Below are 12,458 nucleotides of genomic sequence, written 5' to 3'. Positions count from 1 at the left end.
GCTGGAAATTATATTTTGTAGCCTCTCTTTCAGCTTGGTGAATTCTTTTAATTCTATTTTACATGAGGAGTTGTGTCTAGAAATTTTGCATGCCTTTGCCTGTTTTTACTCCTGAAAAGAAATAGGAAAGAGGTTCTATTTCATTACCCAGTCTCCTATCCCATTTTCAGTGGAAGGTATGATGAGGCTGGCCTAATAAGTGTGTAGCTGGTGAAGGAATACTTATAGTGAAGATGACACAGCCATCTGGTAGCCCTAGAAATCTTACATCTCAATGTTGGATGGCAGAAAAATGAACTTTCTAGTCCAACACATGCTCTGCATCCATCTTTTAAAGAACATATCATTTGGTATGATAATTATAATGTTCTGATGTTAACAGTGCTCATTGTTTGTAATGGTTACTTAAAAGGATGCGTGTCTGCTACTTTATGGAAGCAGCATGGCCACAGAGCGTTTTTAGTGTTGTCCCTAATTCCTTGGGAGGCAGGCATAATGGTTTAGCTCAATTAAAAGTTTACTTGAGAAAGGAGTTCATCCCCAGGGTGGAAAATATTTGGTACTAAAGAGCATTATTAGTTCTGATGAAAGAACATATTTGAGCTGATTGTTTGCCTCTGCTTCAAATAAATTACCTAGACTTGAAATAAAACTTTCTTCTTCCTCTCTCATCTCTTATGCAGCCAATAAAGGTAAATATTATATTTAACCTTGATCCAAATAGCTAAGCATGAGCTCCTTCCATCTACTGCAAATTAAATTCTATAAGTATCTGTATCATTAGCTCTGGGAAATAACCCATACTTACACAAACATTTTTAAAAATAATTTTATTATATTAAGTTGTAAATCACTGATTCAGATAGATCTTGGGCTTTCCTAACTTTAATTATGACAAAATCAAATATGATCAAAATGAAAAGTACTTTTTGTATAATGAGCTAATAGTTTAAATATTATGATCTTGTCACTATTAGCACTGTGATTCTTACTATTTATTAAATGATTACTATGTATAATTGTATACTTAAGCATTGTGTCTGTAATAAGTCCTGGAGTGTTATCTCCATAGGATTCAACTTTATGTAATTAATGACCAAGCCACTGAATGGGCATCATTGAAATGAGATTCTGTATCAAAGGGGTGCCTTGGTTGTTTTGTTTACTGTTCCCGCATAAGTGTCTATTTTGAATAAACAGAAAATGATTGAATATCATTATAGTGTGGAGGATAGTATAGTAAAAAAGAGCATACTTTTGTCTTAACTTGAATTCATATCTTACTAATATCTTAATTACAAATTAATTTCCTAACATCATAGAAATTCAGTTACAGAAGTACTGTTTGGCAGGATGTGCCATCAATTTTTTTCATTTTCTTTTTGCAGATATATATATACATATATACATATATACACATACATACATATATACACACATATATACATATATACACATATACGTATATATACATATATACATACATATATACACATATACATATACACACATATATACATATATAATATACATATATACATACATGTACATATATATGTAATATTATGTATGTTACTGTATTTACATACTGACATGTGATGTTTGCGTACATGTATACATTGTCATTCTCAATTCACAATAAATTTTAGTCCTTGAATATAGTTTTTCTTTATGATGAAAACCTTCAAAATCTTACTTTTACTTTACTTTTTAAAAATAACTGTGTAGAAGCACGTTTTTTGTTTTCACTTCAAGTAGCAGCAGAGCACAGCTACTCATTCTAACTGGAGCTTTGTATCCATTCATCAACCTCACAGCCTTGCCTCCAGCCGTCTTCTCTCTCTCATGTGATATCAAGTTATGGTAGCTTTAGATGCTCAAACATCACATTTAATCAAGGAAAGTACATAATTATGAAAGTTTACTTAAATATTTTAAGCACTCTTTGAGATGTACCTTAATGTTTTGCCTGGAATTTTGTAGTTGACAAAAGGAATTCATGTACATCTTTCCTTTCACTTTCAGAAAATCTTTAGTGTGCCTTGTGGTGCACGCATGCACTGTTATTTCTCCATTTGTGATTATGTGTGTGTGTGTGGTTTTTGTATAATAGAGGAGACTGAATCCAGGATTTTTATGTAGCCCTGTATTTATTTATTTTTCATTTTCAGATAGGCTCTCCCTATGTTGCTGGGTTTTACTCTAGACCTTCCTCCTCAGCCTCCCAGAGTGCTGGAATCACAGATGTGGCCAGATGCACCCAGCACCTGTGTTGGTATATTTTTAAACTTCCATTTTGATTACAGTCCAGATGCAGCACAAGTCTCAACTTAGGGTTAATTTGAATCTCTTCTGCATGGTGATTTAGCCTCCTTTGCTTTTCAAATAACACATAACATGGATGTTATCCAGTACATAACAGAAACAATGAGATGAACTTCTACTTCTGCAGTAGTGATTAAGTCACAGTAGTTGGTAAATGGCCCAACTGTAACTGCACATCCTGAGCACACACAGAGTCACACAGGAAGTTCTACTTAATCCCTGTCTTGTGGTGAGATCTGCATATTGGGCAGGACCTGGTGTGCACCCTGTGGACAGTCTAGTTACTCAAACAATTTCACTCATTTATAATTTATAAGTTAAGTTAGGGAATCCAATTTTGGGAAATACTGAATTGCATACAAAATGTATAGAATACCAACAGAAGTGTATAGTATAACTACAACGACAAGGAAAGAACATATTAAGATAAATAATCACACTTTTATACAGTGAAACATGTAAAAACACACATACACATGCATTAAGGATTGAATGGAACAAATAATGTGAGGAAAAAAACAACAATCAGTGAAGACCTGAGTAATGTAGGGTGATCATGGAGATGAATATTGGTTGTTGCTCCTTCCATAACAGAAATGCAGAATTCAAATCTGCACATTCTTAGTTACTTCCGTAGTCATAGATGTTAGCTGTACCTTTGAAATGCTGAGCTTTACCCAAAAGGAAGCAAGACTTGGAGTTATTCTCCATGAAAAATCATGATAAGGCTTACAAATGCTAAGTTCAGAGATCTTACATTAAAATGCAAATAAAATTATAAAACTCAATAATATTCCATGTTTTATGGTTAGTATATTATGATTTCTTAATAATAAAGATGTCACAGAGAAAGGAAAAGCTGAATAAAACTATGAAAAGAATACAGGCAGAAATAAAATAAAAATTAACTTTACTAAACTCTAAGAACTACTCTGTATTTCATATAAATATTTACTTAATACAATTAATTTCCCATTGAAAATGGTAGAAAGGGACTTTGACATGTAAGGACATCATGGTAAATCAAAGAAATTAATCATTGGTACCCTTTAAAGTTTGCTACCATTCAGAGCTTGAGCCTTGGGGAATTCAAATAGAAGTAACATTTAAAATAATATACCTCATCAACAAATATATTTTCTCTTGGAAGGGAAAGAATAAAGACCATACATGTGTATTTATTAATAACAAAAAGTAAAGAACTACAAGTTTAGAGCTCCTATATTTATAATGTTTGTTCTTTTAGGGAATGGGAAAAGTCACTTTGTGTGCCATCTTTGTATTAAAGATGATAAAATAAAGTTAAAGGCGATTAAATTACATGAGCTTCTGATTATTTCCACAGATGACACATGAAGAGATAAACGCAGGAGGCAATGGTTCCATGGTGAGGTACTTTGTCCTGCTGGGGTTTTCTGACCTTCCAAATCTCCAGGGGTTTCTGTCTGGGGTGTTAGTCATCATTTACTTGATTATCTTAATTGGAAATGGCCTCATAATCATCATAACAAGCCTGGACCCTGCACTCCAGAGACCCATGTATTTTTTCCTGGCAAATTTGTCTTCTTTGGAAATCTGCTATGTTTCAGTCACTCTGCCTAGGATTCTGTTCAATCTTTGGACACAGAATAGAAATATTTCTTTGTTAGGCTGTGCCACACAATTGTTTTTCTTCCTTATACAGGCAGCTACTGAGTGCTTCCTGCTGGCCGTGATGTCCTATGACCGCTATGTGGCCATCTGTCACCCTCTGCGCTACCCTCTGCTTATGAACCCAAAGAAGTGTGCTCAGCTGGCAGCCGGTTCCTGGCTGAGTGGAATCCCAGTCCAGATAGGGCAAACTTGCCAGATATTCTCTCTCCATTTCTGTAAGTCCAACCAAATCCCCCACTTCTTCTGTGACCTACCTCCCATTCTCAAGTTGGCCTGTGGGGACACTTTAGCTCATGAGATGTCTGTCTATTTGATGGCTATGTTTTTTGCAACTGTCCCTTTCATGGTGATCCTTGCCTCTTATAGCAAAATCATTTCCACCATTCTGAGGTTGCCAACAGTGCAAGGACGGACCAAGGCCTTCTCCACATGCTCTTCCCACCTTCTGGTTGTGGTGCTATTTTTTGGATCTGCTAGCATCACCTACCTAAGGTCAAAGTCCAGCCATTTGGTAATATAGTTGTCAGACAAACATTTCAACACTCTACAATCTCCCTTTGAGAAGTTAATGGTGTTTTTTTTACATTTATATATTGGCTTGCAATTTGCTGTGCTTTGATGTAGAGTAGACCCATTCACCTATCTTCAGAAAACCATGCCCAAACATAGTAAATTAAGGGTTTTTTATATAGGTCACACCAGTGATTCACTTTTTAATTTTAGGGTTTTTTTTTTTTTTGAGACAGGGTCTTGCTGTGTAATTCAGCCTGGCCTGGAATCACCAGCCCAGGCTGGTCTCAAACAGATTGGATACTCCTCCCTCAGCCTTCTGAGTGCTGGGATTATAGGTGCACCACCCTGCTTGGCACACACCAGTGCATCTTAACTTACAGACCACAAATAGGATTCAAGGGAACCCAAGAATCAATTTTGTGTATGCAAGTTCCTAAAGAGAGGATCTTCAGGATTAATATTTTCAGAAGGGTCCACAGCAAAAAAGAGAGATAAATTGTGGAAGTGTGGGCAATCACCCAGAAAAGACTGAGTTGAGAATGAGGACCTTCTAATTATCAGACTAGTATTGCATCTGACTCTCATTTGAGGCTCCTGCATAGAGGATCAGAGAACAAGGTAAACTCAAAGGTTAAGCAGAAATTAAAACTGAAAGCCACAACCTGGTGCTGAGTGAGATATAAAAGGTCAAAAAAACCCATAAAGGACGAATCAAGTTTCTTACTTGGGACAGTGCATATAATCAAGTTATAGGCTCGGTGAATATGAATTAAGTTGCAAGCATTCTGGTTTTTGCACAAGTGTCCATGGGACAGATAGGGTAAAATGTAAGTTTGGAAGCAGAATTGGGAGCCAGTAATACTAATTTTATTAACATCACCAACTCAGCGTTAACAAACAAGAGAGAAACTAAGAAATACCAGTACTTGAGAGAATAGGTTAAAATAAATGGTGGAGAGTAAGGGTGGAACATCTTAGTGTTAGCTCAAGAAAGGAGTGGTTAGGCAACATACCCCAGAAGGATCAGATGAAATATGTGGTAAGAGATGGCAGCTTATTAACAGTTGAGAGGTCAGAAAGTGTAGACAGTGTAGGCTGGGCAGGGGGGTTATCAAGATTTCATCTGTAGCAGAGGTTTTTAATATTTTAGGGGACATAGAACCCTATGGAGAAAATTATGATTGCCCCTTTCTTTTAAAAATGAGCATAGAACTTTATATTCTCTGATTTTACAGGTTCTTAGATGAACTCACTGGCATTAATACTTGATACTAAAAGGTGGCTTCCATAATTTCCTTTTGTCTTATTTTATATTTTCCCCTAACCCCAGCATCAATCTCAACTTTCCTTACTAAAGAGAAGAAAAAAAGAAAAAGCCTGGCATGGTGGCACATACCTATAACAGCACTAGGGATACTGAGGCAGGAAGATTGAGAGTTTGAAAGTAGCCCAGACTGTAAAAGATTCTATGATACCTACCTAGAGATAATGTAAATACACTTTATTTTCTGAGATAGTGACTATAAAAACAAAAACCATGCCCTTAGAATTTGTAAAGACCATAAAATGAATGAGGATTATATTGCTTTTATCACCTAAGGTATAACTATTTTATCTTTCTAAAACATACTGGTTGAGATATAGCAGGTCAAGTTATAAGTTTAGAGCTTTATAACAGGATCTTATCAGCATTCATAAAATGTTTCTTTGATTATGTTACCTACTGAACAATGATTATACAGTGGGTAGAAAAATTAATCTTAAAATGTCCTTATATTAATTTGACTACCTATACAGAAATATTAATATTAACACATATTCTAATCCAAGTTATCTAGAGAAGCATTTATTCATGTATCAATTTTGTTTTCTCTGATTCAAAATCATTTTTTTCTACTTTGCTTATTTTTCTACAGCTAAACTACAAATGTGTAGGACCCCCTTCCCACCACCAATAAAATGACATTTCTAGAAATTACATTCTCTGATTTTCTTGTTAGCCTGCTTCAAGGGAATTCATGTGTTCAATATGGTTGCCCACAGTTTGGCCCATACCAAGTGTTGGTTTAATCCAAATATCTGAGCAGCAAACTGAGCTGATCCTTCAGCAGAAAGTATGGTGGAACAGCCAAGACCACTGGGTAGTAGAAGAGAGGACCATACATCCTGAGCTCCCCAGTGTGATGTGAGGGGAGGACAGCTCATAAGTGGATATACAGTTACCAGCCCTCACTGGGCCTAAACCATTGCTTCTGTCCACCACTGCCACAAACACAGGTGGAATGCCATCCCCTTCATATTCAGCTTTAATCCTCAGAGTGTCATCTCGGCCTTTACAGGCAGATGTTACTCAAAGTTCACAGGGAATTCCATAATTTCCACAAGCTTTCTTGATGTTTTCACAGTGACCAAGACCAGAAGTTGATCCCATCAGTACTACAACCCTGCACTGGCTTTCTTACTCTCTGCAACTCACTCAAAGTTGTTTCTTATCATCTGGAGACCTTCAGGGGTTACTTCCTTGAGGTCTTCGTAGGACTGTTTGTCTTTCTGCTGGTTTTGATCTCCTGATTGCCAGAGTCTCCAGAAATCATTATCAATAACACCAGTGAGAACAATTTCTTTGGTGGTCACATCAACACTGAATTCAATCTTCATATCAACCAGTATACAGTTCTGGGGCAACCAGGATTTCTCCAGTATTTCAAAAATAGCTTGTGTAGCATGACTGTAGGTGGGTGAAACTTAAATCCTTCTTTGACACCAGGATTTCTTTTGAGAAAAGAACCAGTTGCTATTCTTCTGCAAACCTATTCAATTGAAATCATTTCACACTGGGGAGCAATGAAAGCTGTTTCTGCACATTTTCTGATGAAAGCTGTTTTGATACCTAAACAATTGAAAAATACAACTGGTAATCTTATTGGAGATTGCAGGTTTTTCTTCCAGGTGATTCTTTCTGGCTGCATTTCATGCTGTAATCTGGTCCTTGGAGTGCAGGAGAACTTTTCCTGGACTATCTAACAATTCATAGACTTCTTTTGTTTTACCCTCATAGAGTTTTTTGCCAATGTTCAATACCTCTGCTAGTGCCACGATCCTGAGCAGGCCGGAGGCCATAACCTCACTGAAAAGAGAGAGTAAATTAAGTTTTAATGTGCATCATCTTTACCCTGTAAATATATAAATTCAAAATGCTGTCTCATGGGTTAAATTTAATGCATGTTATTTCCCTAAATGCCCATACAGTAGTATTTTCTGACATTTTCTTTTAATCTATGCAGTATAAAATAGTAGTTACCAATAGTAGTTAAACAATTAATGGTTATAATGAGTAGAAACCTGAATGAACCCTGAATAAATCTAGAGATTTTGCAGAATCAGCATTAGAATTCATTTATTTAAGTAACTGTGTAGGAGTATGTAGTTTTTTCCTGTTGATACCAGAATGAAAAGTCCCATCACTTAGCCCTCTGCCTAGTAATTTCCTGGGAGGACACATGATATAAGGCCACACTCAAAGTTCAAAGTGATTTTACTTTGTACATACAATTTCCTTCTTTCTATTATGGCTCCAATTAATTTCTTTTGAAATATCTAATCTCTCTTAACTACAACACAAATATGTAGATATTTTTATACCTATACATAATTGGAAATGTGAAAGTTTTGGCAATTATTTCCAGGATTACAATGAAGTTCTCAAAGATTCATTGCATTACTTTACCTAAAATTATTTATTGTAACTCCAGCTAAAGTATATAAATTTATTTAATATTTAAACTGATAGGATTGAGGAAAATGAGCATGACTCAATAGAATGATAAATGTCCCACCTTCAGATAAAAAAGTCTCACAAACATGAGCCACTTTAAGATGTTTTTGTTGTTGGATTTCATATGATGGTTATTCCAATCTGTGGCTTTAAGTCTGACAGTAAACACATATACAAGGCAGGTGATAAGGGCAATTTTAACTTTCCTTCTGAATTTAATTGATTTTCTCTTTTCTTTACCCATTTGCATTTTCTCCTCACAAGTAATATTACATTTTATTCATGAAAATTTTTTCACACAGTGTTTTATGTGTATGCAGAATTTGGCATCTGGTAGCTGAGAAAGACCATGCTAGTGAGCACTGTGATGATAAGGACAGCCACTATAGGGGAAATGCTTAATTTGTGGGTGTATTTGGCCATTTATAAAGTGAAATTTATAAATTTATAAAATTTATAAGATTCACAGTATTGTGTGTACAAGGCTGTTCAATGAATTCAGATAACTGAATTTTACTCTTCTTTTTCAAGAAAGTCTTGAGTAGTTAAACATCATTTACCTTTTTTCCCCAGAATATTTATAATAAGTTAGATAGTGCTACTTTTTTTTACTGACATATCATTTTTTGGTAAAGACCTATATGTAGGATAGATACAAATTGGAAAAGCATTATACTTCAATTCATTGATATAACCATAGAATACTATTTTAAAGAAAGTGATAATCTCTAATATCCATTAAGTTGGAAAGTAAAACTGCTTGTTTGCATGTTCTCATTTTTTTTTACATTTCAATAATGCAATAAGTTTAGCCCTTTTATGCAATATCCATGCTTTAAGATATTTTTGAAATAATGTAATATGAGATAAAATATGTAAAATTATCATTAAACATGAACACAGTAGAGTTTGAATGATGAGAGATTTATCAAGCAATGCCAAGTGATGTGATTCCATATGCCTCCTCAGGGAGTAATAATTTATGTCAGCTAGGGATATAATCTAATGGGAATGTAAACTGCTACAACCACTACTGAAATCAGTGTAGAGGTTCTTCAAACATAGAAGTAGAAATTTCATTTGTCTGAGCTATTCCCCCTCTGGATATCTTTCTATCATATTACAGGGATACTTGCATACTCATGCTTTTTTTTTTTCCTCCATTAAGTGCATTAGTACATTTTAGGTGTACAATACAGTTACATTTATCATTGGGATCTTGTACCTTTACATGATGTATCTTGGTTCTTATATTTTCCCCATTCCCCTGCCTTCCCTCCACCACCTCCATCCTTCCCTATTTACAAAGACTTTGTTTCCACTTTTTCCTTTTGTTATATTTTTTCTTTCCCCTTCTTTCCTTCCCTCTATCCCTCCCAGTTCCCCCACTCCTTTAGATCTTTTCTTCCTGTTTCACATTGTAAATACAGAATAGTTTCTGTGGTGTGAAAAACTAAAAGTGTAACTAAGGATCAAAATGCATACTCATGTTTATAGCAACGCAATTTATAATAGCTGGATCTTGGAAATAGCCTATATGTCTATCAACAGAAGAATGGATAAAGAAAATGTGGTATTTATACACAGTGGAGTACTACTTTGCCATAAAGAAAGATAAAATTGAGGTATTTGTAGGCAAAGGGATGTGACTTGAGAACAGAAGTGAAGAAAGGCGATCACACAAGCTTAAATATCACACAGTTTCTTTTATTAAAATATATCATAATTAAAAGCAGATACATAGGAAGTAGAGAGAATTTTAAACAATTTCCCAAATTATCTATTCTGTTGATTATAAAGTATTTTAAGATACATAATAAATTGTTTTATTTATACTACTAGTTTTTTTGTTCATTGAAAAGTAAATTGTGTCCTTTTGTCTGTCTCTGCATTTCTGTCTGTTCTTGCCCATGGCCATGGCCACATCTGTGTCGATGATTTGTCCTCTGGCTGATGTTTCTGCACCTGTACAGCTCTTTCTGGGACAGCCTCTGGCCCTGGGGTCTGGGGGAGCGGGGCCCTGGCTGGTAGCTGCCTGCAGCTGCACCTCACTACCCCACAGGCCTACTTGCTGGGACCTGCCTTCTTAAGGAGGTAATAGGCCAGGCCTCCAAACATCTGTCTTATGCGAAGCTAATGTATAAAAGCACTTTGGAGTGAGGATCTTGGGTTGCGATCTGGTTTCTGTCAACTCTTGGATTCACACTCTATGCTTCAGTTATCTCCTATGTAAAATAACAATGGCCTTGGGAGGTTTATCATCTTTGTGAAAAGTATCTGTGTTATATATAAAGTTTGAAAATATTTTATATAAAAACATTATTTATTATATATAATAAACATTATAACAGAATGAGAGAAAACATTGGGAGAATTAAAACTGATTTTTGAAAGTAATCATTGGGACTTTCTTCTTATGTGTCAGTTTCTCCAAAGACACAACAAATGGATGGATGAATAGATAGATGATAGATAGATAGATAGATAGATAGACAGACAGATTTCCTGATAGGTAAATAGATACATCATTATATGTAAGTAGACAATTTTCTTAATTTAACTATCACAGAAATACTGTGAACTGTCTGGTGTCATGGTTATATCATAGGTCAAGATAACAAATATTAAATCTTACAAATTCATACATCCTACACGGGCCAAGATAAGACTGAAACCAAATCGTTTCTAAACCTATAGCAATGCTTTATGTTTCCAAATAAAGTATTCATTTCCAAAACATGCATAACAGTGAGAAATTCTCAGGGGGAATTCAGCTCAGTGCAAAGTCCTGGGTTTGTGATAGCAGCCATTCTTAAAAGGAACCTGTTCCACTGTTGGTGGGAATGCAGACTGGTGCAACCGCTGTGGAAATCAGCATGGAGATACCTCAAAGGTTAAATTAGATTAGGATTAGAGGTCTCATTTGACTCAGCTATTCCACTACTGGGTATCTACCCAAAAGAATTAAAAGAATCATACCACAGTCATGTGTGTACACCTATGTTCATAGCGGCACAGTTTGTAATAGCTAAAACTTGGAAACAGCCCAAGTGCCCCTTTAACAGGTGACTGGATAAAGAAGATTTGTTTTTTTTTTATAAAATGGAGTACTGCTCAGCCATAAAGAATGAAAAACTAGAGACATTTATAGCTAGCCGGATGCACATTGAGACCATACACTTAAGTGAAATAAATAAGACAGACATGTGTAAATACCAAATAGTTTCTCGGCTGTGAGAAACTGAAAGTGTAAATAAGGATCAAAAGGCATAATAGATAATGTGAAATAAGAAGAACAGGTCCAAAGGCAAAGGGGAAGTGGCAGGTGTTGGTAAAAGGAAAGACAGGAATGGAATTAATATGAGAAAAGGAAAAAAATGGAGACAAAGTCTTTGTAAATAGGGAGAGGAGTGGAATGGAGAAAAAATAAGAACCAAGATATATTCTGTGAAGGTACAAATTCCCAATCATGAATGCATTATATTGTATACCTAAAATGTAGCAATAAAATTAACTTTTAAATGTCCTGAGTTAAATTCCTGGTACAGAGGAAAAAAAATACTGTCTCACAGTAATACTACATCCTACTGATATTCTCTGAGGTGATAAGATCAGGGAACACCTTGGAGAAGTGCTCAGCCTCCTGGTCACCCAGAGGCTTTCTTGTGCCCATATAATACAAGGATTTTATGACTAAATGAGATAAAGAAAACCCTTGGAATTGGGGCTGTCATGATATTTATTACAAAAATGAGGGATGGACCCAGAAACTTAAATAATTCCTTTTTGTTCCCGAGGCAATACCAATAGCATAACTGCTTTGTTTATACTTTGCTTGTTTATTAATTTTTTGTTTATTTTTAAATTAATTTTATCAATTAATATTAATTAATTATAATTATTAATTTGTTTTATTAATTTGTTTATTAATTTTTTGTTTATTAATTTTTGCTTGTTTATTAATTTTATATATTTCCATGTCCACCCTCCAAGGTCAAGATAAAATTATTTGTTTTTGAGGTAAATTTAAAATTCCTTCAATTTCTGAAAAGAGTTTGATTTTCTAAAAGCAATCATTGAAATAATACACAGAATGAACACCATAAGTTTTTCTGAAATACAACTAATTGGCAGCTAATTATTTTTATGTGATCATAATTCTCAACTGAGTAGAAAGCTAGTAGTGCATGAG

The 12,458-nt window shown here is 35.0% G+C and overlaps 1 protein-coding gene and 1 pseudogene across 1 annotated transcript; one reads left to right on the top strand and one right to left on the bottom strand.

Annotated features, from left to right (window-relative positions):
* Window positions 1–3,676: 3,676 nt before the first annotated feature.
* LOC101715872 (olfactory receptor 10AG1-like) lies at window positions 3,677–6,485 on the top strand. The gene is made up of 2 exons (XM_021254884.2): window positions 3,677–3,712; window positions 4,010–6,485. The coding sequence occupies exons 1-2, from the start codon at window positions 3,710–3,712 to the stop codon at window positions 4,496–4,498; spliced, it is 492 nt and encodes a 163-aa protein (XP_021110543.2). The 5' UTR covers window positions 3,677–3,709; the 3' UTR covers window positions 4,499–6,485.
* LOC101720826 (bifunctional phosphoribosylaminoimidazole carboxylase/phosphoribosylaminoimidazole succinocarboxamide synthetase-like) lies at window positions 6,460–11,144 on the bottom strand (annotated as a pseudogene).
* Window positions 11,145–12,458: the final 1,314 nt, after the last annotated feature.

Source organism: Heterocephalus glaber, unplaced genomic scaffold (assembly GCF_053883595.1).
Source record: "Heterocephalus glaber isolate CG9 unplaced genomic scaffold, H.glaber_assembly_v1.0 deba00001673, whole genome shotgun sequence".
Classification (NCBI taxonomy): domain Eukaryota; kingdom Metazoa; phylum Chordata; class Mammalia; order Rodentia; family Bathyergidae; genus Heterocephalus; species Heterocephalus glaber.
This window is presented reverse-complemented; position numbering and strand designations above follow the sequence as displayed.